Source organism: Coregonus clupeaformis, chromosome 8 (genome assembly GCF_020615455.1).
Source record: "Coregonus clupeaformis isolate EN_2021a chromosome 8, ASM2061545v1, whole genome shotgun sequence".
In the NCBI taxonomy this organism is placed as follows: Eukaryota; Metazoa; Chordata; class Actinopteri; order Salmoniformes; family Salmonidae; genus Coregonus; species Coregonus clupeaformis.
Genome location: NC_059199.1, coordinates 30,338,059 through 30,364,627, shown reverse-complemented (window position 1 = coordinate 30,364,627; position 26,569 = coordinate 30,338,059). Strand labels below are relative to the sequence as shown.

The 26,569-nt window shown below is 43.4% G+C and overlaps 1 protein-coding gene across 1 annotated transcript; it reads right to left on the bottom strand.

Annotated features, from left to right (window-relative positions):
- Window positions 1-5,632: 5,632 nt before the first annotated feature.
- Window positions 5,633-25,371, bottom strand: LOC121571554 (cell division control protein 42 homolog). Its single transcript, XM_041883080.1, has 6 exons — window positions 25,269-25,371; window positions 14,653-14,757; window positions 8,078-8,150; window positions 7,575-7,684; window positions 7,066-7,263; window positions 5,633-6,736 (listed from the first exon to the last, which is right to left on the bottom strand). The coding sequence occupies exons 2-6, from the start codon at window positions 14,755-14,757 to the stop codon at window positions 6,647-6,649; spliced, it is 576 nt and encodes a 191-aa protein (XP_041739014.1). The 5' UTR covers window positions 25,269-25,371; the 3' UTR covers window positions 5,633-6,646.
- Window positions 25,372-26,569: the final 1,198 nt, after the last annotated feature.

The following is a 26,569-nucleotide window of genomic DNA, read 5'->3' as shown; positions in this document are numbered from 1 at the left end:
TAAAAATCTCACAATACATGGCCCCATTCATTCTTTCCTTTACACGGATCAGTCGTCCTGGTCCCTTTGCAGAAAAACAGACCCAAAGCATGATGTTTCCACCCCCATGCTTCACAGTAGGTATGGTGTTCTTTGGATGCAACTCAGCATTCTTTGTCCTCCAAACACGACGAGTTGAGTTTTTACCAAAAAGTTCTATTTTGGTTTCATCTGACCATATGACATTCTCCCAATCCTCTTCTGGATCATCCAAATGCACTCTAGCAAACTTCAGACGGGCCTGGACATGTACTGGCTTAAGCAGGGGGGACACGTCTGGCACTGCAGGATTTGAGTCCCTGGCGGCGTAGTGTGTTACTGATGGTAGGCTTTGTTACTTTGGTCCCAGCTCTCTGCAGGTCATTCACTAGGTCCCCCCGTGTGGTTCTGGGATTTTTGCTCACCGTTCTTGTGATCATTTTGACCCCACGGGGTGAGATCTTGCGTGGAGCCCCAGATCGAGGGAGATTATCAGTGGTCTTGTATGTCTTCCATTTCCTAATAATTGCTCCCACAGTTGATTTCTTCAAACCAAGCTGCTTACCTATTGCAGATTCAGTCTTCCCAGCCTGGTGCAGGTCTACAATTTTGTTTCTGGTGTCCTTTGACAGCTCTTTGGTCTTGGCCATAGTGGAGTTTGGAGTGTGACTGTTTGAGGTTGTGGACAGGTGTCTTTTATACTGATAACAACTTCAAACAGGTGCCATTAATACAGGTAACGAGTGGAGGACAGAGGAGCCTCTTAAAGAAGAAGTTACAGGTCTGTGAGAGCCAGAAATCTTGCTTGTTTGTAGGTGATCAAATACTTATTTTCCACCATAATTTGCAAATAAATTCATTAAAAATCCTACAATGTGATTTTCTGTTTTTTTTTTCTTCTCAATTTGTCTGTCATAGTTGACGTGTACCTATGATGAAAATTACAGGCCTCTCATATTTTTAAGTGGGAGAACTTGCACAATTGGTGGCTGACTAAATACTTTTTTTCCCCACTGTATGACAGCCATTCCATTCCAGTGTCTGTTGAATATGACAGCCATTCCACTCCACAAGGTTGTCCTGGAAGAAAACTTGATTCCTTTTGCTCTGACATTGTTCCCCAACTCTGAGGATTGGTTTTTCCAGCAGGACAATGCGCCATGCCACACAGCTAGGTCAATCAAGGTGTGGATGGAGGACCACCAGATCAAGACCCTGTCATGGCCAGCCCAATCTCCAGACCTGAACCCCATTGAAAACTTCTGGAATGTGATCAAGAGGAAGATGGATGGTCACAAGCCATCAAACAAAGCCGAGCTGCTTGAATTTCTGCGCCTGGAGTGGCATAAAGTCACCCAACATCAATGTGAAAGACTGGTGGAGAGCATGCCAAGACACATGAAAGCTGTGATTGAAAATCAGGGTTATTCCACCAAATATTGATTTCTGAACTCTTCCTAAGTTAAAACATTAGTATTGTGTTGTTTAAAAATTAACTTGAACTTATTTTCTTTGCATTATCCAAGGTCTGACAACACTGCATATTTTGTTATTTTGACCAGTTGTCATTTTCTGCAAATAAATGCTCTAAATGACAATATTTTTATTTGGAATTTGGGAGAAATGTTGTCAGTAGTTTATAGAATAAAACAAAAATGTTAATTTCACCCAAACACATTCCTATAAATAGTAAAACCAGAGAAACGTATATTTTTGCAGTGGTCTCTTAATTTTTTCCAGAGCTGTACAGTGAGGGAAAAAAGTATTTGATCCCCTGTTGATTTTGTACGTTTGCCCACTGACAGACATGATCAGTCTATCATTTTAATGGTAGGTTTAATTGAACAGTGAGAGACAGAATAACAACAACAAAAATCCAGAAAAACATGTCAAAAATGATATAAATTGATTTGCATTTTAATGAGGGAAATAAGTATTTGACCCCAATGCAAAACATGACTTAGTACTTGGTGGCAAAACCCTTGTTGGCAATCACAGAGGTCAGACGTTTCTTGTAGTTGGCCACCAGTTTTGCACACATCTCAGGAGGGATTTTGTCCCACTCCTCTTTGCAGATCTTCTCCAAGTCATTAAGGTTTCGAGGCTGACGTTTGGCAACTCGAACCTTCAGCTCCCTCCACAGATTTTCTATGGGATTAAGGTCTGGAGACTGGCTAGGCCACTCCAGGACCTTAATGTGCTTCTTCTTGAGCCACTCCTTTGTTGCCTTGGCCGTGTGTTTTGGGTCATTGTCATGCTGGAATACCCATCCACGACCCATTTTCAATGCCCTGGCTGAGTGAAGGAGGTTCTCACCCAAGATTTGACGGTACATGGCCCCTTTGATGCGGTGAAGTTGTTCTGTCCCCTTAGCAGAAAAACACCTCCAAAGCATAATGTTTCCACCTCCATGTTTGACGGTGGGGATGGTGTTCTTGGGGGGATGGTGTTCTTGGGGTCATAGGCAGCATTCCTCCTCCTCCAAACACGGCGAGTTGAGTTGATGCCAAAGAGCTCGATTTTGGTCTCATCTGACCACAACACTTTCACCCAGTTCTCCTCTGAATCATTCAGATGTTCATTGGCAAACTTCAGACGGGCCTGTATATGTGCTTTCTTGAGCAGGGGGATCTTGCGGGCGCTGCAGGATTTCAGTCCTTCACGGCGTAGTGTGTTACCAATTGTTTTCTTGGTGACTATGGTCCCAGCTGCCTTGAGATCATTGACAAGATCCTCCCGTGTAGTTCTGGGCTGATTCCTCACCGTTCTCATGATCATTGCAACTCCACGAGGTGCGATCTTGCATGGAGCCCCAGGTCGAGGGAGATTGACAGTTCTTTTGTATTTCTTCCATTTGCGAATAATCGCACCAACTGTTGTCACCTTCTCACCAAACTGCTTGGCGATGGTTTTGTAGCCCATTCCAGCCTTGTGTAGGTCTACAATCTTGTCCCTGACATCCTTGGAGAGCTCTTTGGTCTTGGCCAAAAAAAAAAAAAAGGTGGAGAGTTTGGAATCTGATTGATTGATTGCTTCTGTGGACAGGTGTCTTTTATACAGGTACCAAGCTGAGATTAGGAGTACTCCCTTTAAGAGTGTGCTCCTAATCTCAGCTCGTTACCTGTATAAAAGACACCTGGTCCTCTGTAGCTCAGCTGGTAGAGCACGGCGCTTGTAACGCCAAGGTAGTGGGTTCGATCCCCGGGACCACCCATACAAAAAATAAATAAATGTATGCACGCATGACTAAGTCGCTTTGGATAAAAGCGTCTGCTAAATGGCTTATTATTAAAATGCAAATCAATTTATAACATTTCTGGCATGCGTTTTTCTGGATTTTGTTGTTATTATTCTGTCTCTCACTGTTCGGATCAAATACTTTTTTCCCTCACTGTATATACACACACATTACCAGTCAAAAGTTTGGACACACCTACTCATTCAAGGGTTTTTCTTTATTTTTACATTGTAGAATAATAGTGAAGACATCAAAACTAGGAAATAACACACATGGAATCATGTAGTAACCATAAAAAAAGTGTTAAACAAATCAAAATATATTTTATATTTGACATTCTTCAAATAGCCACCCTTTGCCTTGATGACAGCTTTGCACACTCTTGGCATTCTCTCAACCAGCTTCATGAGGTAGTCACCTGGAATGCATTTCAATTAACAGGTGGGCCTTCTTAAAAGTTAATTTGTGGAATTTCTTTCCTTCTTTGAGCCAATCAGTTGTGTTGTGAGAAGGTAGGGGGGTACACAGAAGATATTATGGCAAGAACAGCTCAAATAATCAAAAGAGAAACGACAGTCCATCATTACTTTAAGACATGAAGGTCAGTCAATATGGAACATTTCTTCAAGTGCAGTCGCAAAAACCATCAAGCGCTATGATAAAACTGGCTCTCATGAGTACCGCCACAGGAATGGAAGACCCAGAGTTACCTCTGCTGCAAAGGATAAGTTCATTAGAGTTACCAGCCTCAGAAACTGCAGCCCTTCACAGAGTTCAAGTAACAGACACATCTCAACATCAACTGTTCAGAGGGGACTGTGTGAATCAGGCCTTCATGGTCAAATTGCTGCAAAGAAACCACTACTAAAGGAAACCAATAATAAAAAGAGACCTGCTTGGGCCAAGAAACACGAGCAATGAACATTAGACCGGTCAACATTTGTCCTTTGGTCTGGAGTCCAAATTGGAGATTTTTGGTTCCAACCGCTGTGTTTTTGTGAGACGCGGTGTGGGTGAACAGATGATCTCTGCATGTGTATTTCCCACCGTAAAGCATGGAGGAGGTGGTGTTATGGTGTGGGGGTGCTTTGCTGGTGACACTGTCAGTGATTTATTTAGAATTCAAGGCACACTTAACCAGCTTGGCTACCACAGCATTCTGCAGCGATACGCCATCCCATCTGGTTTTGGCTTAGTGGGACTATCATTCGTTTTTAACAGGACAATGACCCAACACACCTCCAGGCTGTGTAAGGGCTATTTTACCAAGAAGGAGAGTGATGGAGTGCTGCATCAGATGACCTGGCCTCAAGAATCCCTCGACCTCAACCCAATTCAGATGGTTTGGGATGAGTCGGACGGGAGAGTGAAGGAAAAGCAGCCAACAAGTGCTCAGCATAAGTGGGAACTCTTTCAAGACTGTTGGAAAAGCATTCCATGTGAAGCTGGTTGAGAGAATGCCAAGAGTGTGCAAAGCTGTCATCAAGGCAAAGGGTGGCTACTTTGAAGAATCTCAAATATATTTTGATTGGTTTAACACTTTTTTTGGTTACTACATGATTCCATGTGTGTTATTTCATAGTTTTGATATCTTCACTATTATTCTAAACGCCGAAAATAAGCAAGACCAGGGGGTCTACCAGAGCAAGGTACGGGACATGATCAGCGAGAACAAGAACCGACTCATCGTGAACAACCTATACATTTACATTACATTTTAGTCATTTAGCAGACGCTCTTATCCAGAGCGACTTACAGTTAGTGAATACATATTAATTTTTTTATACTGGCCCCCCGTGGGAATCAAACCCACAACCCTGGCGTTGCAAACGCCATGCTCTATCAACTGAGCTACATCCCTGCCGGCCATTCCCTCCCCTACCCTGGACGACGCTGGGCCAATTGTGCGCCGCCCATGAGTATCCCGGTCGCGGCCGGCTGCGACAGAGCCTGGATTCGAACCAGGATCTCTAGTGGCACAGTTAGAACTGCGATGCAGTGCCTTAGACCACTGCGCCACTCAGGAGTTGTCCTATACGACCTGAGACGACGCAATGAGGCGTGGTCCTCTGTAGCTCAGCTGGTAGAGCACGGCGCTTGTAACGCCAAGGTAGTGGGTTCGATCCCCGGGACCACCCATACACAAAATTTAAAAAAAAAAAAAAAATAAATGTATGCACGCATGACTGTAAGTCGCTTTGGATAAAAGCGTCTGCTAAATGGCATATTATATTATTATTCTACAATGTAGAAAATAATAAAAATAAAGAAAAACCCTGGAATGAGTAGGTGTGTCCAAACTTTTGACTGGTACTGTATATATAAATAGTATAGTATGCTTCATGGGGAAACTGAGAAGAGCTCAAATTTAGACCATTTTCAAGTTCAAGTATTTTTTATTTATTTCAAACAACCGGATGAGGATGCTTCAATAGAGCTATTATTGTTACTCCTAACCATTATTGCTTTTTGCTGTTATTACTACTGATATCACAACCAGCTACATAGTCATTAGAGGCATATTATGATTGTTAAATGAAACCAGTGACACAACACATTGGCACACAACCATCAAACTAATAATAAAACATATATTTAAAAACAACAACTCAAGAGTCCAAACCGCTAACCACTAGGGGACCCCCAGAAATAAAGAGCCAAAAAATATATAATACTCTCATTATCATCAATAATACACCATCATTTCCAAAACAATAAATGGCAAAAAAAATGGCAAGTGGAAATTCAGTTAATGTTATTGCCTTTTTTGGAGCAGTGAAAACCAAGAGGAAGTAAGAAGCGCTTGTAGTTCCCATTGGAGAGATGATGTCAGATAGCAAGTGAAGAAGAACAATTAATCTTTGTAGAAGCAGGATTTTCAAAACTACGGCGGGCAGTTTGAAAGAGAAAAGCAGTTGTGGGTTGAAGGGAGTAAAGCAGGTGTGTGTGCACGTCAAGATTGCGCAGCTTAATCAACATTTTCCAGTCAGTTTTTAGTATCATCAAACACAAAATAAACTCCACACAGTCTCTTCCTCTTTTTGTCAAGCCCATTTTGTTTGTACTGTAACTATAAGGCAATAGGGGTTTCAAAACCTTGTCTCTTCCCTATATTGCTCCGTCGGTCTCCTAATAAGGACTATACTGGTTAGGAAGAGAATTGATCAGCTTGTTACCAGAACCATAGATATACATTCTATTACATATTGTGATGTATTTCTATGTCTCTGTTTATTACCTATCCACCTCTATCACTGAAGGCACTGTTAAACAAATGTCTCACTTGTCCTCTCTTGCTCCCTCTACACCCCTTCCTGTCTGTTCCTGTGTCCGCCTGTCTGTCTTTTAAATTCGGTCTTTCACTTGGCTCTTTGGCCCCATTTAAATGTTTTATAAGAGTGCGCAGCGTTTCTTGGGCTTGGTCTCTGGCGGCTCCAGCGCGGCCAGGATGGCCTCATCAAACACGTTCTTCAGACCTCGCTGTGAGAGAGAGAGAGGGGAAAAAGAGAGGAATAAGTAAGTCAAGTCAATTTACTTATTGACCCACTATCCTAGTTTCACAATGTCCACAGTTGCACAAGATGGCACTATGAAATGCTGTCAACAGTAGCCATCATCCGCTAATAGTTCCAAGTATGACATCTATCAACACAAAGGAGAACAGTGTGAGAGGAAGTTAGAGGAAGTTACTTTTCAGAAACCACACAAGCCACTTACACCCACCATTTCCTGTTTCCCTGAATGAGGGCCAGACTTAGTAGATAGAGATTGTGTCTCTCTCTCTCTCACACACACACACACACACACACCTGGGTGAGGGCGGAGCACTCCACATATTTGACGGCCCGGAGGTCCCGGGCCAGCTTGTCTCCGCTCTCGGGGGCCAGGGGCCGCTGCTTGTTCTTAGCCAGTTTCTCCACTGTGTTGCTGTCGTCTCTCAGGTCCATCTGGGTTCCCACCAGCAGGAAGGGCGTACGCGGACAATGGTGGGAGATCTCTGGGACCCACTGTGGGAGAGGAGGAGGGCATATTTGGTTCTGATCCTGCAGTATATTAAATCCATTGAGTATGGGAGGGTTTCATGTTATATATCATTTTATGCAGGAGTGAGTAATGGAGAAAGAGGGAGGGGAGAGAAAGAACACACGGAAGAGGAACATAATGCTATGTTTATAGAGAAACACGGGTGTGAAGACATGGGCTAGAAAACACAAGTCACGTATGTGTTTGTGTGTATATATCTGGGGGTGTTGGGAAAGGCAGAAGACACATTTCTGTTCTAATCAATGGACAATAAAGTTATATTCTACACACACACCTTCTCGCGGACGTTCTCAAAGGAGGAGGGCGATACGACAGAGAAACACACAAGGAAGACGTCTGTCTGGGGGTAGCTGAGCGGTCGCAGTCTGTCATAGTCCTCCTGACCTTAGGAGGGCAACAGAGAGAGAAACATTTTAGGAGTTTACATCAAGGCTACCTTTCCTATGCAAGAACAAGCCTAGATAAGACAACTACACAATGAACTCTACATTATCTAGCTAATATTTGAGCTCAGTGGACTAAACATCTGTAGACTAACTCACAAACACAAAAACGTGTTTGGACACCATGGTACATGCTATCACTACATAGGCTAGTGCACAAGGTGAGTTACCCATGCAATGTTAAAACGCTTAGATGGCTGGAGAGAAACACGATCCATAATCCCAATGTAAGCACAATGTGAATGTAATACAAGCAGACCATGGTGAGTGAGAAGATGCTCAAGACACTGTAGTTAAGAAGAGCTCATGTAGCGGAGCGGCCATTTTGTTTTACCTGCTGTATCGAATAGCCCCAGAGTGTAGGGCTCCCCTCCAATCATCACTGTCACCGCGTAGTTATCAAACACCTGAGGAAGAGACAGATTGAAATCCCTAATGATTTATCCTCTAAGTAAAATGTAGAGTTTTTATTGATTTTATTTGATAGTTAATTTAAAAACACAGTATTCATTTTAAAAACGTGATAGGGATGTCACAAAAAAAATAGACGTATTTCCATTGTAGTCCCCCAAAAAAGTAAAGTCTGAGAGATTGAAAAGTCTCTGTAGTAGACGGTTCCAGATGATGGAAAGGGAGTTGAGGCAGTTGGCTGGAAAGGCAGTATTGCCTGAGCGGAGGGGGCATTGATGATACAGCCAGGGAGAAACAAATGCAGTCTGACGAACAGGCCTGGAGCGCTTCGTCAGGGCACCACATCCGTTTCTTTGATGTCAGCAGGTACTGGTCCTCCATTGCCGAAAATGTGGCACCTACATGGGTGATGCCACTGCTGCTGAAAAAGCACTCAAAAGCCACCACACATCAACAGTGATTAGGAACCAGTTCCTTAGCCTTCTCTGCCATCTCCGGACATCGCACACAGTTGTCATTCCCAGCAGATGAAACCAAAAAAAAAACAGTGCTGCATTATTTAAATCCAAATAGCCAGCTAACTAGGTAGCTAACTAGCTGTCAAGCCAAACAAGTATACTTTTTATCTCAGACCTGCAACTTTGTGAGTCAAGACAACCAGTTGTATGTGAACAAAACCCAGAGCAATTAAAACCCCCCAAATATTTTTTTTCAATGTAACAAAACATTTACCATTTTTTAAATAACAAAACATATACAATGGGTGTGTTTGTAAATTCATTCTGGAGTGCCAGAGTGCGCTCAGAGTGCGCTCTGGGCATTCGTAAATTCAGAGCGCTTCGCTCTCGGAGCCTTCAGAGCACACACTGGAGGCTCTGGCCGAGGAGTACGGTTGATCCGAGCGTTCTGACCACACAACGGCAGTCAAGCACCCAAGCTAACTGGCTAAAGTTGGCTAGCTACTTCCAGAGACAAATGAGAGAACACCTCACTCTGACCATTGTACTCGCCCTAGCAGAACTGGTTAGGCTGTTTTCATGGTATCTAGAGCGTTGGTGACTGTAACTGTGCTGCTGGCAACAATTTAATTACAACGGGTGTTCAACGGGTGTTGTGCGTTCGCAAATTCCTCAGTTATTCTGCGCTCTGGCACATTCAGACTAGAGTGCTCTGAAATTGGAGTAGATAGCCAGAGTGAATTTATGAATGCACCCTCAGACGAGAGTGCTGAAATCAGAGTAGATGGCCAGTGTGTATTTACAAACGCACCCAATATTTACAGAGCTCTCTGCCTAGGCTACCTCACTGTGCCATGGCAACCATGGAACTGTCTGATGAACATGGAGGCAGTGCTTAAAAGTTAAAAGTTGCTCAATACTTTATTTTTGATGTTACTATACTGGTGTCAGTATGTCTCTGTTAAGTATCCTCTTTCACTATTAGATATCAGATGAGTGAGTGACAGGTTTTTCCTCATTCCAAACCTCTGGAAAGTCCTGTACTCTACAGTAGAACAGGGTTCACCAGCTGGCGGCCCGTGGGCCGTGATTTTACTTGGCACCCCAACTTTTGAGCAATAAAAATTATGCTTTTTAATTGTTGGACATAAGACTGTAAAAACACCAGCAAATCTGCTCCAAGTTATTTTAATTTGGGAAATCTGTTCCAAAGTATTCCAACGCATAATAGAGAGATACAGTATATTATACAGTTTATACAAATGTAAGGAATTTTTGAAATTATTATGTTTTAGTCAAATATTATATCAGTTTGCGCTTCTTGTGGTCAATTTGCAGTCTACTAATTGTTTGTAATTACATTCTGGCCCCCTGATCATCCGCTCAAGAAAAAAAACATCCGGCGGCTGAATCTAGTTAATAATCCCTGCAGCAGAAAGTATTGTACCATACAGTAGAGCTGGGCGATATAGCCAACAATCCATATTGTGATAAATGTAACTATTTTGCTCGATAACAAATACAACAATATACATATAAGGGACAGTTTCTTTACATTAGCAGCAGGGCTCTAAACAATTGTATTCCAGTGCCAAGTAAGACAACTGAGATGGTAGCCTATGATTCAAAAAGTAAGCCGTTTCATCCAACATATCCAGGAAATGCATCATTGATATTTTGATGTGCAACCTGTCAAAATTGGATCCAGAATGATCTGATTTATTTTGGGCTCTTCAGAGAATTTGCCGGCATCTTTGAGCATTTTGGACTATATGCTATATTATTCACCACCTGAGGAAGTGGACACTTCGCTAGATTACTAACTCTAAATGTGATATTGTTGCTAGATTGATTAATCAATTAGCCTACATGGCTATCAGTAAATGAAGGCTAATGTCCAACAAAAACTACTAAGCCTAGTCATTGCAAATTTCACGCGCTGCTCCGCGGGCAAATCAAAACCATACTAACTATAGCCTACTCCGGTTGTAAAGTGGTGCCATGAACTCAATATTAAGAGGTGAGAAATACGTTATATTACACTCACAGAAATCTGTGACTCTCCTCTATGTAACTAGAACAGTAGTTGCTTTGAAAACTGTATTTTCCCCGCAATAGCATTTTGAGCAACGTTCATATGCTTGTGCTTCTCAGAATGCATTGCTCTCTCCTCCGTGCGCACAGTGGGTAGAGGGAATAAGAGTCAGCAGCCGACAGTGAAACAGGGAGAGGCAGATACTTTCATAGCAGGAATCAAAATAATGCATGGCCTATTACTGTTGGCCAAATAATGGTTTTAGAACAATCTACATGAACTGGATTCTTTTGTATTATTTCTTTCCACAGAGCGTGAGTTTACAGTAGGCATACATCATACTTGGTACACGTATGGATACAGGAATATGGGTCATGCTGTGGCTAGGTTCAGTTTCATAACCTAGGCCAATATTCCATCATATAGACCACATGGAAATCCCCCACTTTAGTTCCCTTCACAGAACGGTCTATGACAGAGTGGTAGTTCGTCAAAGGGAACCATGTTGTCAACTAAGTAAGCCCTGATTTATACCATATGTACGCATGGAAGAACTACAAGTAGCTACGTAAAAAATGGTATTGCATAGTGACACTACGTAGACGCGTGGAGCCCCGACATTCATAACTTGACGCAATAACGCCATTTTGCGTAGCGTTCTTGTGTTGTGTAAGTAGGGTATCGTTTAGGTTGGATAACGAATGTTTCACGGCGTTCTTGTTCCTTTGAAGGTGCCTCCCTGTAGAGGCAATGAAACCACCTACTCTTCAGTAAGAATGAGAAACTGTCTGACTCAGCTCATTTATATGTGCTGACGAAACCACTACGCTTTGTCCCAAATGCTGCTGAATGGCATTGACATTTCTCATGTTTCGTCTCCATCACACAATGCTGCGTAGACAGTGACTCCCATAGGGCAGAATAGTTTCCAAGCTTTTTTTTTTTTTTCCAGCAAACTTAAGGAAAATTCTAACCCTGTCCTCCAAACACTCTCTCTTTAGCCCAACCAATGTTTCTCCTACCATTACTTAGGTGGGGTGCAAAAAAGGGACTGAAAATGGTGTATCCAGTTCTTGCCATTGCTTTGGAAAATGTAAATTAGTGTTAAACACTAATCAATGCTGCCATCTTTAGGTATTATATTAAAAAGGAGTCATTTATGGCTGTCACCTGGGAATGAGTAACAGTGTTAACTTCTATTACTTTAGAGTACATGTTTGTCTTTGTAGTGTGGACCATGAGCGACATTCCTTCAATTTGGGTGGGAGATTCCTGACAACGTTCCGGCCTTGTGCAGTCATTATGTCCAAACAGTTATATTTTTGTTTCATCAGATGAGAGGACATTACTCCAAAATGTACGATCTTTGTCCCCATGTGCAGTTGCAAACCGTAGTCTGCCTTTTTTATGGCAGTTTTGGAGCAGTGGCTTCTTCCTTGTTGAGCGGCCTTTCAGGTTATGTCGATATAGGACTCATTTTTCTGTGGATATAGATACTTTTGTACCTGTTTTCCTCGAGCATCTTCACAAGGTCCTTTGCTGTTGTTCTTGGATTGATTTGCACTTTTCGCACCAAAGTACGTTCGTCTCCTTCCTGAGTGTTATGATGGCTGTGTGGTCCCATGGTGTTTATACTTGCGTACTATTGTTTGTACAGATGAACGTGGTACCTTCAGGCGTTTGGAAATTGCTCCCAAGGATGAACCAGACTTGGAGGTCTACAATTATTTTTCTGAGGTCTTGGCTGATTTCTTTTGATTTTCCCATGATGTCAAGCAAAGAGGCACTGGGTTTGAAGGTAGGCCTTAAAATACATCCATAGGTACACCTCCAATTGACTCAAATGATGTCAATTAGCCTATAAGAAGCTTATAAAGCCATGACATCATTTTCTGGAATTTTCCAAGCTGTTTAAAGGCACAGTCAACTTAGTGTAAACTTCTGACCCACTGGAATTGTGATACAGTGAATTATAAGTGAAATAATCTGTCTGTAAACAATTGTTGGAAAAATTACTTGTGTCATGCACAAAGTAGATGTCCTAACCGACTTGCCAAAACTATAGTTTGTTAACAAGAAATGTGTGAAGTGGTTGAAAAACGAGTTTTAATGACTCCAACCTAAGTGTATGTAAACTTCCGACTTCAACTGTATGTGTTTACACATCAGTGGAGACAGATGAAAGCGAGGAGATGAGGAAGACACTTTCGACTATTAAGATGCAACCATTCAGTCTTCCACACACCCTTGGTCAGCTAATGCGTTCTCTGATCCAGAGGGAGAACAGTTTGTCTCTATTGGGTTGAGAAACCATGGGAGGCAGGGCTTCTTAGGGCAGTTCAAGTTTAGACATAAAAAGAGTGAGGCGGTGGGGCACGCAGTGGAAAGGCGCAACAGGCAGAACACACTGAAGAGCAACCAAGCAAAGTCAAAAACATATCTCTGACCGTCATGACGATAATATGTTTGGACAGAGCTAGGACTAATAACAGAGAAACTGGTGGGTAAAAAAAACCTGCCTCTACAACGGTGACTGTCCACACTACACCAATATTCAGATGTTTCAACTCCCAAATGCAGTAGTACAAGAACTGTATTCACCAATAAATGAAAGGTTATAAGAATGCACTACATACATCTATTATAAGTCTACACTAGGCGGTTGTAGGTTCCCAGCCTATTTCTGTACATGTATGACGTGTAAGAGCATTTCAATACCTACCAAATCAAACCAACCAGTAGTTGTCAACACCATGTGCATTGTTTTTGAGAGTAATCTGCTTAGAATAAAAAAATCTTACATTTACACGTGATTCTTATGAGAAGAGTGCACTGTTGCACTGTATAGACAGACAGAGAAATGTCATGGAGACAGTTGGTGTCTGTTTTATGGGCCAACAATATGAAACCCCGTTGGGCCTGACTGGGCAGAGGACAGAGAGGGCTGAGTCGACAGACTCTCTCTCTGCCAGGCTCTGGTACAGCACTGTGCTGATTACTGCCAGAGAGAGAGATGGGTCTGATAGAAACAGCTACTCATCACACACCGTCTGCAGCACCCCATTGCTGTGCTGAGTCCCAACTCGGTGAGCTACAGGATTAGGCTACATCAGGGATGTGCAACTGGCGGCCCCCCTTTTGAAGGCCCTCTGATAAATCCCCGCCACCGGGGGAACTCAGTCAGGGTCTCAACTTATTGTTCCGAGTTAGAATACACAAGGTGCAATTTCGAAATTTGGTTGTGCATCAGCAATTTCTCTCTTGTTATGACAGGCAATTAGCCCATGTCAGCTAAACATTTTAGTTTAGTGGCCAGCTATCTAAACTTGTTAGCATGGTCGAATTACCGTCCATCCCCATTGATTTTGTTAGTCAGTTTCACTCAGATATCATATTAAAAACTGCAAACATTCCTCTCCGCCCTATGGGGGGGTATGGCTGTGGGTACGTAGACCCGTGATCAACTGCGGCCCCCCATGATAAGTTAAGATTTTTTGTGGCCCCCACCCCCATCAAAGTTACCCATTCCTGGCTACCTACTGTATTTCTTTATTTCAGTTGGACTGAGTTGTCGGTTTTCATCCCTTTTTGGCAAATAGTATGAAAAGGCTTGTAGTCTGACTCATGCTTTTTGGTCCATAACCACTTCCTTACGGGTTTGGCTCTTCCTCAAGGCGTTCCTCTTTTCAGTTATAAAACAAATACCTTCTCTCATCAAAACCCATTCTATATTTGAGATTCTGCACAGACCAATGATTGGCAACTCCAGCCATAAAGAATGACAGACGGTGTGTGGAGGCTTTTGTTCCTGCCCAGCACTAACACACCTGATTCATCCAATAGTGGTTTAAAATCGATTAGTTGAATCAAAGAGGTGTTAGAAATGGTCTGGAACAAACGGCACAAACTGCAGCGCCTCCTGTTGCATACCCCCTAGCCTAGATACTTGACAAACCATGACTCTCCGCTCAAAACCTTTCTTGACAACACTCCAGTGCCACTCACCGTGGGGACGTATTCCGAAGGGAACTTGTTGGTGGTGTAGGAGATCAACAGGCAAGTCTTTCCCACCGCACCGTCACCCACCACCACACACTTTATGGTCTGCATCTGGAGGGAGGGAGACAGAAACAGGGTCGAATATGTACTGACGCTAGTGAAACTTCAGACCAATCGGGGAAGACAAAAATCAGCAATCTATTTGGTAGCTGTTCTCATAACTTTGAGAAGAGATGCGTATCATCATGGGTTTATCACACTAGGGATTAACGAGAGAGAGAGAGAGAGAGAGACAGAGACGAGAGAGAGAGAGAGAGAGAGAGAGACGAGAGAGAGAGAGAGAGAGAGAGAGGCAAAAACACACATCATGAGCGGGTGGGCACGAGAGTGAGAGCAGACACCACCATTGTATGACCCCTTGGCCACAGCTCGAATCGTGTGTTTGTGAATAACAAGTGGTAAGAATGCCACGCATCTTAATAGCTCCAAGTGCACACAATAGGCTGTCAGACAGTCCAAACAGGGGTGGCTGTGTAATACACCGTTTACAGCACAAGGTCCTGTGACCAGTATGTTGCTGAGCAATACACATACCTGCTCATTTGGTCAATAAAAAAGACAATTGCAATGGGTTTGCACACAGACAGGAACAGGCTAAGCGAGAGGCTCCACTCCCGTCAAAATCTGTCCACGCGAGATACAGCGATAAGCAGACAAAGTGGGGACTTTTTGTATGGAGGTCTGTAGCTAGGTTTCCATCCAATTGACGACAGATATGTATGCGAATACCAAAAATAAATTTAAAAGATTAGGCATAAAAATAAATGCACGTTTCCATCAAGTTGACTTCTTGCAGATAAAAGGCTGTGTGTGATGACGTAGTGCACATAAAATAACTTTTGCAGTTAAATTCCCATGTAATGAATAAAAAAAAACAGAGTTAAATGGGTTTCCATCGCATTTTCTAACTTTACTGATGGTTTTGTCACAACAACTGTTGCGTTATATAGCAAATGTGCCCACTCTGGTCTTGGCACGTACGCTCTAGCCAACAGCTCGCAGCTACAGTGCGGGTAGGCTACCTACATAATAAGGTTATTATGGATAAGAGCGAGATTTTTTTTATTTGTCAAATGGTAGCCAAGCATCGATCATCATGTCACCAGAATAAGACCCTCAATATTTATTGGAGGGTAGCATCAAGATCATCACCATGCACTTTCACCACCCTGTGAAATTCATCATAAGTCGCTCTGGATAAGAGCATCTGCTAAATGCCTAAAATGAAAATGTAAATAACTTATTTCATCTGTAGCCTAATAAACGGCATGCTTTCCCGAGTCATTGTGGGAGGACCACATAACATATCATTGCGTGACTCCAAGTTGAATTCGATATGATGGTTATTATATCATTATTTGCACATAAGGGGTTTCCAACGCCATTTCTCGCCTAATTTATTTTAAACACAAAAAAAATCCCACTTTGTCTAGCGTATTTTATTTTGTCGACATTTGGAAAGTGTACCGACAAATTTGCCGTTTCCAACACGCCTGTTGTGACATTTTTTTATCCGACGTACTTTACTCACATATAAATGTTGGATGGAAACCTGTTTTATGAGTGTGTACTGCTAATTTGCTAAGTGAGATTTATTTGATCTACGATTTTACTGAGTTAAAGTTCATATAAGGAAATCAGTCAATTGAAATACCACCCAAGCGCATACCACCCCACTGCTGGCTTGTCTCTGAAGCTAAGCAGGGCTGGTCCTGGTCGGTTCCTGGATGGGAGACCAGATGCTGCTGGAAGTGGTTTTGGAGGGCCAGTAGGAGGCACTCTTTTCTCTTGGTCTAAAGAAATATATCAATGCCCCAGGGCAGTGATTGGGTACATTGCAGTCTTTCGGATGGGACGTTAAAACAGGTGTCCTGACTCTCTGTAGTCCCATGGCACTTCTCGTAAGTGTAGGGGTGTTAACCCTGGTGTCCTGGCTAAATTACCTCTGGTCCTCATACCATCATGGCCACTTAATCATCCCCAGTTTACAATTAGCTCATTCATCCGCCCCTCCTCTCCCCTGTAACTATTCCCCAGGTCGTTGCTGTAAATTTGTGTGTTCTCAACTTACCTGGTAAAAAAAACAAAATCATTAGGCCCTAATCTATGGATTTCACATGACTGGAAATACAGATATGCATCTGTTGGTCACAGATACCTTAAAAAAAAAAATAGGGGCGTGGATCAGAAAACCAGTCAGTATCTGGTGTGACCACCATTTGCCTCATGCAGCATGACATCTCCTTTGCATAGAGTTGATCAGGCGGTTGAGTGTGGAATGTTGTCCCACTAGTCTTCAATGGCTGTGCAAAGTTGCGGGAACTGGAACAAGCGGTTGTTCACGTCGATCCAGAGCATCCCAAACATGCTCAGTGGGTGACATGTCTGGTGAATATGCAGGACATGAAAAAAAACTGGGAAATGTTCAGCTTCCAGGAATTGCGTACAGAACCTTGCGACATGGGGCAGTGCCTTATCATGCTGAAACATGAGGTGCTGGTGACAGATGAATGGGCCTCAGGATCTTGTCACGGTAGCTCTGTGCATTCAAATCGCCATCGATAAAATGCAATTGTGTTCGTTGTCCGTAGCTTATGCCTGCCCATACCATAACCCCACCATGGGGCACTCTGTTCACAACGTTGACATCAGCAAACTGCTCGCCCACACAACGCCATCTGCCTGGTACAGTTGAAACCGGGATTCCTCCGTGAAGAGCACACTTCTCCAGCGTGCCAGTGGCCATCGAAGGTGAGCATTTGCCCACTGAAGTCGGTTACGACGCTGAATTGCAGTCAGGTCAAGACGCTGGTGAGGACGACGAGCACGCAGATGAGCTTCCCTGAGACGGTTTCTGACAGTTTGTGCAGAAATTCTTCAGTTATGCAAACCCACAGTTTCATCCGCTGTCTCGTGGGGTATCTCAGACGAACCAGCAGGTGAAGAAGCTGGATGTGGAGGTCCTGGGCTGGCATGGTTACACGTGGTCTGCGGTTGTGAGGCCGGTTGTACGTACTGCCAAATTCTCTAAAACGACGTTGGAGGCGGCTTATGGTAAAGAAATTAACATTACATTTTCTGGCAACAGCTCTGGTGGACATACCTGCAGTCAGCATGCCAATTGCACACTCCCTCAAAACTTGAGACATCTGTGGCATTGTGTTGTGTGACAAAACTGCACATTTTAGAGTGGCCTTTTATTGTCCCCAGCACAAGTTGCACCTGTGTAAATTATCATGCGGTTTAAACAGCTTCTTGATATGCCATACCTATCAGGTGGATGGATTATTTTGGCAAAGTAAAAATGCTCACCAACAGAGATGTAAACAAATTTGTGCACAAAATTTGAGAGAAACAAGCCTATTTTTGCATATAGAAAATTTCTGGAATCTTTTATTTTAACTCATGAAAAAATGGGACCAACACTTTACATGTTGCGTTTCAGCGTAATAGTAGTTTCGTAATGTTGTTACGAATGTACTGATATAACTGGACGCACATGGCATGTTGGTTGTTTACATGCGTATCTGCCCTCTCATTGGCTAGACTGTTCCCAACTGATCTTGCCTCCTCTCGACTGCCTTTCTGCCTAAATAAGGCACCGACGAGAGGTTCCGGAAGTGGGAAAAAGATGGCGGAAGCGTATGATGAAGTGGATTCTGACTAATGGCGGTAGAATCAACGAGAATTTGAATATTGTCCAAAAGAATGGAAAAAGGAGCAAAGTAGAGTACAGTGATGAGAATGTCACTTCGTATCTGTAGGAGTACAGTTTGTAAATGAGGAGCAGTTGATCGAATTACCAATCTTGAGGAATCCATTTGAGATATCCAAACTGGTGGAGAGAGTGCTGGGTAGAGTGAAGGCTGTGAGGATCACGAGGCGGCCTTGTTTAGATTTGTTGTGCTTCTGCGGATCAGAAGAAACGTGTGTTGCGTCTCACCCGATTTGATAAGTTTGAAGTGCCGTGTGTGTCTCTTAGGAACAGGGCAACCCTCAAGGGGGTTATATCTGGCGTCTCGTGGGAAGTCGATGTTGAAGAGATGAAAAATATTCCTGGAGTGATTGATGCACGTCGGATGAATCGTGTGGTGAATGAAGAAAAAGTGACGAGTCTTGCTGTTCTTTAGTTTTTTGATATGGAGTCTCTCCCTATGCAAGTCCAGTTAGGGTATATTAACTACAGAGTCTGAGCATTTATCCCAAGACCAATGCAGTGTGATCACTGTAAAGCTTTTGGTCGTGTTTCAAGTGTTTGCAGAACGGAGAAGCCGAGATGTCCATGTTGTGGATGTGTTATAAAAGTGACGAAAATGTGACGTTGCAATTGTGGTGGGAACCATGAAGCCACGTCTTTCGATTGCCCCACAAGGGTGAAAGAGAATGAGGTGGCCAAAGTCAGGGCTGTCCAGAGCATTATGTACAGCAGCTGTTAAAAGGGTTGAGGATTTGAATGGTGCACCTGAAGAGTCCATGGTGGTGGATAGGCCTTCACTGCAGGCTGCAGGGGTTGCCTTTCACCAGCAGGATCCTGACATTTGAAAGGTTAAGAAGGTGGACTTTATAGCTGAACCCAATGGCGCCGGAGAAGATGGCTGCCGTTTTACAGCCCTCTAACCAATTGTACTATTATGTGTGTTTTTCCGCATTATTTGTAATTTATTTTGTACATAATGTTTCTGCCATCGTCTCTTATAACCAAAAAGAGCTTCTGGATATCAGGACAGCGATTTACTCTACTACTTCTTCAACGAGGCGGCCGCGAAGGATATCCTACAGACACCCGACAAGGCCCAAAGCCCCGTCATTCGCATGAGAAAGAGACAGAGATATCGTGGACGTAGGTCGGGGTGCCTTGTAAGGATCCGACGGCGAGCGAGTAAACTGCCTGGCAATGAATTATTGGGTCAACCTACAAGGACATGGGGTGTTTCATCCTGCGAAAGGGATTTTACAGGCATTCTGGGAACATGAGCGAAGACCGAACACGAGCTTTGGGTGGGTGGGTAATACCCAGGCGAAGGAGATGGGACCGTATGGAAGGGAGTTTAGTCCAACGGTAGTTATTCCTGTAAATTCACCATGGCTACTCCCGCCTCCAGTAGTTGATCTAGAAGTGTTGGAGAGAATACAGAAAGATAGGGAGGGGGTTGATCCAGCTGATTTCTTTAAGAGACGTCTGGAAACTGTATCAGGATTTTGTGGCCATTTACACAGATGGTTCAAAAGATTCAAGGACAGGACGTACTGGGTCAGCATTTGTAGTGCAGGAGTGTGGGGTGAAAATTCAGGAAACGTATTACAGATCATCTGGCTGTATATACGGCGGAGCTGATGGCCATACTGTTGGCCTTGCAGTGGGTGGAGGAAGTTAAGCCAGACAGAATAGTCTCCAGTCCTTTAGCCCACGTAGCAGACAAGACCTGCTTTATGAGGTGCTACAAACCCATGGCAGGATTAAACAGATGGGTATTCAGATAAGATTTACTTGGGTTCCAGCCCATGTGGGGGAGGAGGGGAACGAGGCAGTAGATGAACAGGCTAAACAAGCACTTAGTAGTGGGGATGTTGATGTTGAAGTGTCAATGAGCAAGGCAGAGGCAAAAAGACTGATATATACAGTGATGGTGCAGAGATGGCAGGAGCAGTGGAATATAAATAATAAGAGAAGGCATTTATTTTCAGGTACAGAGGAGGGGAGGGGAGGACGGCAGGAAGGGACAGAAGAGAGGAGGCTATTTTTACAAGATTAAGGGTGGGACACAGCCAGTTGAATAAGACATTCAACGTGATAGGAAAGCATCCATCAGGAAAGTGTGATTATTGTCAGGAAATAGAGACTGTGAAGCAGCCAAGTGGAAATGGAGGAAAACTAGACTCCCTGCCATCTTTTCACTCCCTCCTCTACTTTTTCTTCCTCTGTTTCTGCTGCTAAAGCCACTTTCTACCACTCTAAATATCAAGCCTCTGCCTCTAACCCTAGGAAGCTCTTTGCCACCTTCTCCTCCCTGCTGAATCCTCCTCCTCCCCCTCTGTGGATGACTTCGTCAACCATTTTGAAAAGAAGGTTGACGACATCTGATCCTCATTTATTAAGTCAAATGACACCGCTGGTCCTGCTCACACTGCCCTACCCTATGCTTTGACTTCTTTCTCCCCTCTCTCTCCAGATGAAATCTTGCAACTTGTGACGGCCGGCCGGCCAACAACCTGCCCGCTTGACCCTATCCCCTCCTCTCTTCTCCAGACCATTTCCGGAGACCTTCTCCCTTACCTCACCTCGCTCATCAACTCATCCTTGACCGCTGGCTATGTCCCTTCCGTCTTCAAGAGAGCGAGAGTTGCACCCCTCCTCAAAAAACCTACACTCGATCCCTCCGATGTCAACAACTACAGGCCAGTATACCTTCTTTCTTTTCTCTCCAAAACTCTTGAGTGTGCCGTCTCTAGCCAACTCTCCTGCTATCTCTCTCAGAATGACCTTCTTGATCCTAACCAGTCAGGTCATTCAACTGAGACTGCTCTTCTCTGTGTCACGGAGGCTCTCCGCACTGCCAAAGCTAACTCTCTCTCCTCTGCTCTTATCCTTCTAGACCTATCTGCGGCCTTTGATACTGTGAACCATCAGATCCTCCTCTCCACCCTCTCAGAGTTGGGCATCTCCGGCGCTGCTCACTCTTGGATTGCGTCCTACCTGACAGGTCGCTCCTACCAGGTGGCATGGCGAGAATCTGTTTCCGCACCACGTGCTCTCACCACTGGTGTCCCCCAGGGCTAATTTCTAGGCCCTCTCCTATTCTCTCTATACACCAAGTCACTTGGCTCTGTCATATCCTCACATGGTCTCTCCTATCATTGCTACGCAGACGACACACAATTAATTTTCTCCTTTCCCCATTCTGATAACCAGGTGGCGAATCGCATCTCTGCATGTCTGGCAGATATATCAGTGTGGATGTCGGATCACCACCTCAAGCTGAACCTCGGCAAGACGGAGCTGCTCAGAGTGCAAAGAACCTTGGCGTGACCCTGGACAACACCCTGTCGTTCTCTGCTAACATCAAAGCGGTGACCCGATCCTGCAGGTTTATGCTCTACAACATTCGCAGAGTACGACCCTACCTTACACAGAAAGCGGCACAGGTCCTAATCCAGGCACTTGTCATCTCCCGTCTGGATTACTGCAACTCGCTGTTGGCTGGGCTCCCTGCCTGTGCCATTATACCCCTGCAACTTATCCAGAACGCTGCAGCCCGTCTGGTGTTCAACCTTTCCAAGTGCTCTCACGTCAACCCCGCTCCTCCGCACACTCCACTGGCTTCCAGTTGAAGCTCGCATCTACTACAAAACCATGGTGCTTGCCTACGGAGCTGTGAGGGGAACGGCACCTCCTTACCTTCAGGCTCTGATCAGACCCTACACCCAAACGAGGGCACTAAGTTCATCCACCTCTGGCCTGCTAGCCCCCCTACCTCTACGGAAGCACAGTTCCCGCTCAGCCCAGTCAAAGCTATTCGCTGCTCTGGCACCCCAATGGTGGAACAAGCTCCCCCACGACGCCAGGACAGCGGAGTCACTGACCACCTTCCGGAGACACTTGAAACCCCACCTCTTTAAGGAATACCTGGAATAGTATAATAGTAATCCTTCTACCCCCCCCTTACTACCACTGTCTTTTGTCTAAACGAACATCTGACTTATTTCACCTGCTAGCACTGACTTGTTTAAAGAAATGTACTTATTGTGATCGAGATGTAGTTGTCCCTGATTGCACTGACTTTGCTCACAGCTGCTTGTTTGAAGAAGTGTACTTACTGTGATCAAGATGTGGTTGTCCCACTGGCTATCCTAAGTTGAATGCACCAATTTGTAAGTCGCTCTGGATAAGAGCGTCTGCTAAATGACTTAAATGTAAATGTATTGCTACAGTGTGGGCAGTATCAGAGGGAAAGAGAGAGGATGAGATTTAGTATGAGGGAGAAGGGGATACAGGAAATTAGTTTAAAGAGTATATTGAGCAGAACGTCATTAGATATAGTCTCAAATATTTTGTTATCTTTTTTTAAGAGAAACGGGGTTGGCAGGTAGGATTTAGTTTCTCCCCGTCTCTGGCCCACATTCCAGTACGGTAGGTGGCGGTAATGCACCATAATGTTGGATGCCAACCGCCGATAAACCCCACTGAAGAAGAAGGTTCCGGAAGTGGATTATCAATCCTCGTAACCATTGGTGATATGAAATATTAGCGATATTACTGTGCAATTTAGACGTTTTTCTCTCTCCAGAGATTGCAAAAACCCCCGAAACATTTACCGTCGGTTCCTGGTTTCATAGAGCAACAAAAACGACACTAACCATGAGCCTTAGCGTTTCTACCGCCACAGAAACAGACCCTGGGTCTTTTCTAACACCACTAATCTCGTTTAACCAAGAGGTAAAATCTTGCATAATTTGGTCAGATGCTCGATCTGCCCACAGGAGATTATAAAACGACCAACAAATTATGTTTGCAATTGGGACAGTGCTATCGAGTGCCATCATGTGTTCGCTAACAGATCTCATGCTTTATTTTAGGGCGGTGTGTGGTTGTTTAGCTTGCTAACAGAAATTGGAAATGCAACACCTCGCCCAACCAACAACCGGCATGTTTCTCAACATTTCAAAGTAAAGATTCCAGGGGTCACGTCATTTTTATCTGCTCTGTGAATGGACGATACAGACCGCAATGCTGTATGGGATGAGTAGTTTGTTTGCCCTCTAAGTGATTTGTACATTGCTTCGCCCAGCAACTAGCCATTGTTTACAGATAGATCGCTAGTTGCGGAACCTTCCGTAGCCTGGCGTCCTTGATCAACCAAATCTAAACTATTCGGTTTCACCTAAATAACATTTCCAGTCAACAGAGCCATATCCAATATATCGAGGAACAATACTTACGATTCACTAGGTCGAGTGTGTCCTTCGCTAACAATTAAAGAGTTTAAAACACGTTTTTATACAGGATCTTCCATTTTCCGCCTGTGGCCTGGGCTGCCACTGTAGTCCATTCTAGATCACGTAATCTACCACTTCTACAGGCGGAAAATGGGAGACCCTGGATAGAAATGTTTTAAATGCTTATTTGATAGCCAAGGCCACATTCAATCCGACGAATCGTAAGTATTGTTCCTAGAGATATTGGCTATGCCTCTGTTGACTTGAAACTTTATTTTGGTGAAACCAAATAGTTTCGATTTGGTTGATCAAGGATGCCAGGCTACGGAAGCTTCCGCAAAAAGCCATCTGTCTGTAAACAATGGCTCGTTGCGGGACAAAGCATGTGTGTACACAGTATTGTACCCTCTTCTTTAATATATCACGTTTTTTTATGCAATTTCTAATCTTTTAAATTAATGGTTCACCCCGGAGATTTGTGTACCTATTTAACGTTTGGAACTACGCGACCAGCATGTTGTTAATTTGTATGCTTAAAATTAGTGGGTGTGTCAGTTCTGGAGCCATAACCGCGGAAAGACGGGCCGCTCGGAGCCCTGTTTCGACAACGACTCCCATTGTTAGGGCAGAGACAATACCATCTAGTCATTATATAGAGTATGTCTGGTTTACATCACCATTTAATCAATGAGGGTCTTATGATTTTTTTATGGTTGTGGGCTGGGCTGGGCTAGGAGTAAGACTAAGATAAGTAATTAACAACAATGCCAGTTCTAAATTCTGTCCAACAAAAACAGACAAAACATTCTGGCTTGCAGAGGTACTGGGACCTGTTCCCAAAAAAGTATAAGGCATTGTATCAGACTGAATAGCGCTAACTACCACAGTAGGATTGTAGGCTAGCCAACCTCTAAAGAAGCAAGTTATGTCCTAAGAATTGTTTTTCACTATACCATACAGGCATGAATAGTATGGACACAATTATAACTAACTTACTAACCAGCTAGCTAGCTAATTAAGTTATTAGCACTTTCAAACCTTGCTAGTTACTACATTGTTCCTTACTAGCTACCTAACTACTGGCTGTCACTTCCGCATACAAAGTGCGTGGTAATGTGAAGGTAACAAGCTGACTAACAAATAAAAAAAAACAGTTTAGCCATACCAAATCTCAACTAGAGATTGCCAAATCGACTAAAAAGAGTGTTTTATATCTTGGCTACCTAACTTACCCCCATAACTCGTTAGGCTAACGTTAGCTTGCTAGCTAGCTAAATTCCAGACAAGGCCTGTAAAATCGTTTCGATTCAATCATTTTCCAGTGTCATCATTTTTATATATAACGAAGCAAACTAAACAAAAACGAATACCATCTTCCTAATCTGCTATGGACATTCTTAGCACATAGCTAGTTAAAAACAACAAACAAATGCTAGCTAACGTTCTTAGCAGCTTGCTAGGGTTAGTTAGCTGTCAACTGCTAATGCGGTTGTTTTAAAATAAATACATATACTAAGTTGTTCCAAATGTAAAACTTAATGTAAATGTGTACTCTTTCTACATAACATACATTTGACGATTTATTTAATAAATCAGATTTAAGATTGCAAAAGCTTAACGTTAGCTACCTTATCAGTCCACAACCAGGCGTTGTTACATCTGGGGGTTCGCTCGCGAGAGCTCACTGTAAAGGAGGCGTGTCAAACAACCCAGCCCTCAGGATTTAGTAGTTAGTATATACTACCTTTTTATCTACCCTCCCTCCATAGTTATGTAACAAAATCTAGAGTGCAAAAGAGAGACATCCTCCATAGACTACCTACATTGTCCTTGGCAAATGGTGAGAACTTTGAATAGCTTTTATTAGGGCAGGCAGGTGATCATTAGTGGGGAGGGGTTGACATTGGTAACATGGCAAACCACGTTTTTCCACTAACACAATATATCAATCTGCAGTATTGCTTTACTGATCAGTGAGAGTCTGTACATGTTTAAGTTCAGAGCAAGCCTGGACCTGCCTGGTGGTGAGGCATGCCACAGGAGAGTTGAGTACTGAATGCTATTCTAGCAGGAGTAAGTAACAAATTTTTACCAGTGGGCTACTTTCTGAGCACAGTGAATTAGGGGGAGGATAGCTTGCCTGGCTAACCAGACTCCTTGCTCCTGCCAAATGCTATGCCAAGCTCACAGATTTAGTTAGTTAGTTTCGTCTCCACTATAGAGTACCTCAGTACAAGTCATAATACCCATAAAACCTAGCGGTCAAACAAGGAAATGGTTCCAATCATTTTTCCATCATTCATTTTTCCTATAGGGATTTTAGAAACACTTAAAATCTCTTTAGGACAAGGTGGCTTATCAATATATTCACCTGTATGTCCCTCTCCCCACCCCCAATTAATGAAACGCTAATTAGCTGCTAATGTTGCTATCTTAAAGAACTACAGATTAACTATCTGTTAACTCTATTTAGTAATTAATAAATTGGATACATTTCTATAAAATTGACAATTCTGTGAACTGTCTTGTGCAAGTTTTAAATTGACACAATACCTGTTAGCAAAGGTGTCAGCTAGAGATGACGTGCAGGAGCTTGCAGGGATTTGTAGTCTTGCATGATGTCCACTTTGATGCCAATTAGCATTTTCGAATCTAAGAGTAAATAGAGCCGAATATCTCGATAAAGGTCACCTTGTCCGAGAGAGATTTTGAGAAAAAAAACACTTTATATCGGAGTTGTGCCTGTTGTTCACTCGCGTATCTGCCTCTCATTGGCTAGAATGGTCCCACCTGATCTTGCCTCCTCCCGACCTTCTTCCATTTTTTGAAGACATTTATTTTAATTGTTAGAGAGGCCATCTGGTCAATTTAATGGATAATCTGTGCCTTCACTGGATGTGAACACATTTGGGGCTGTCTGATTTGTCAA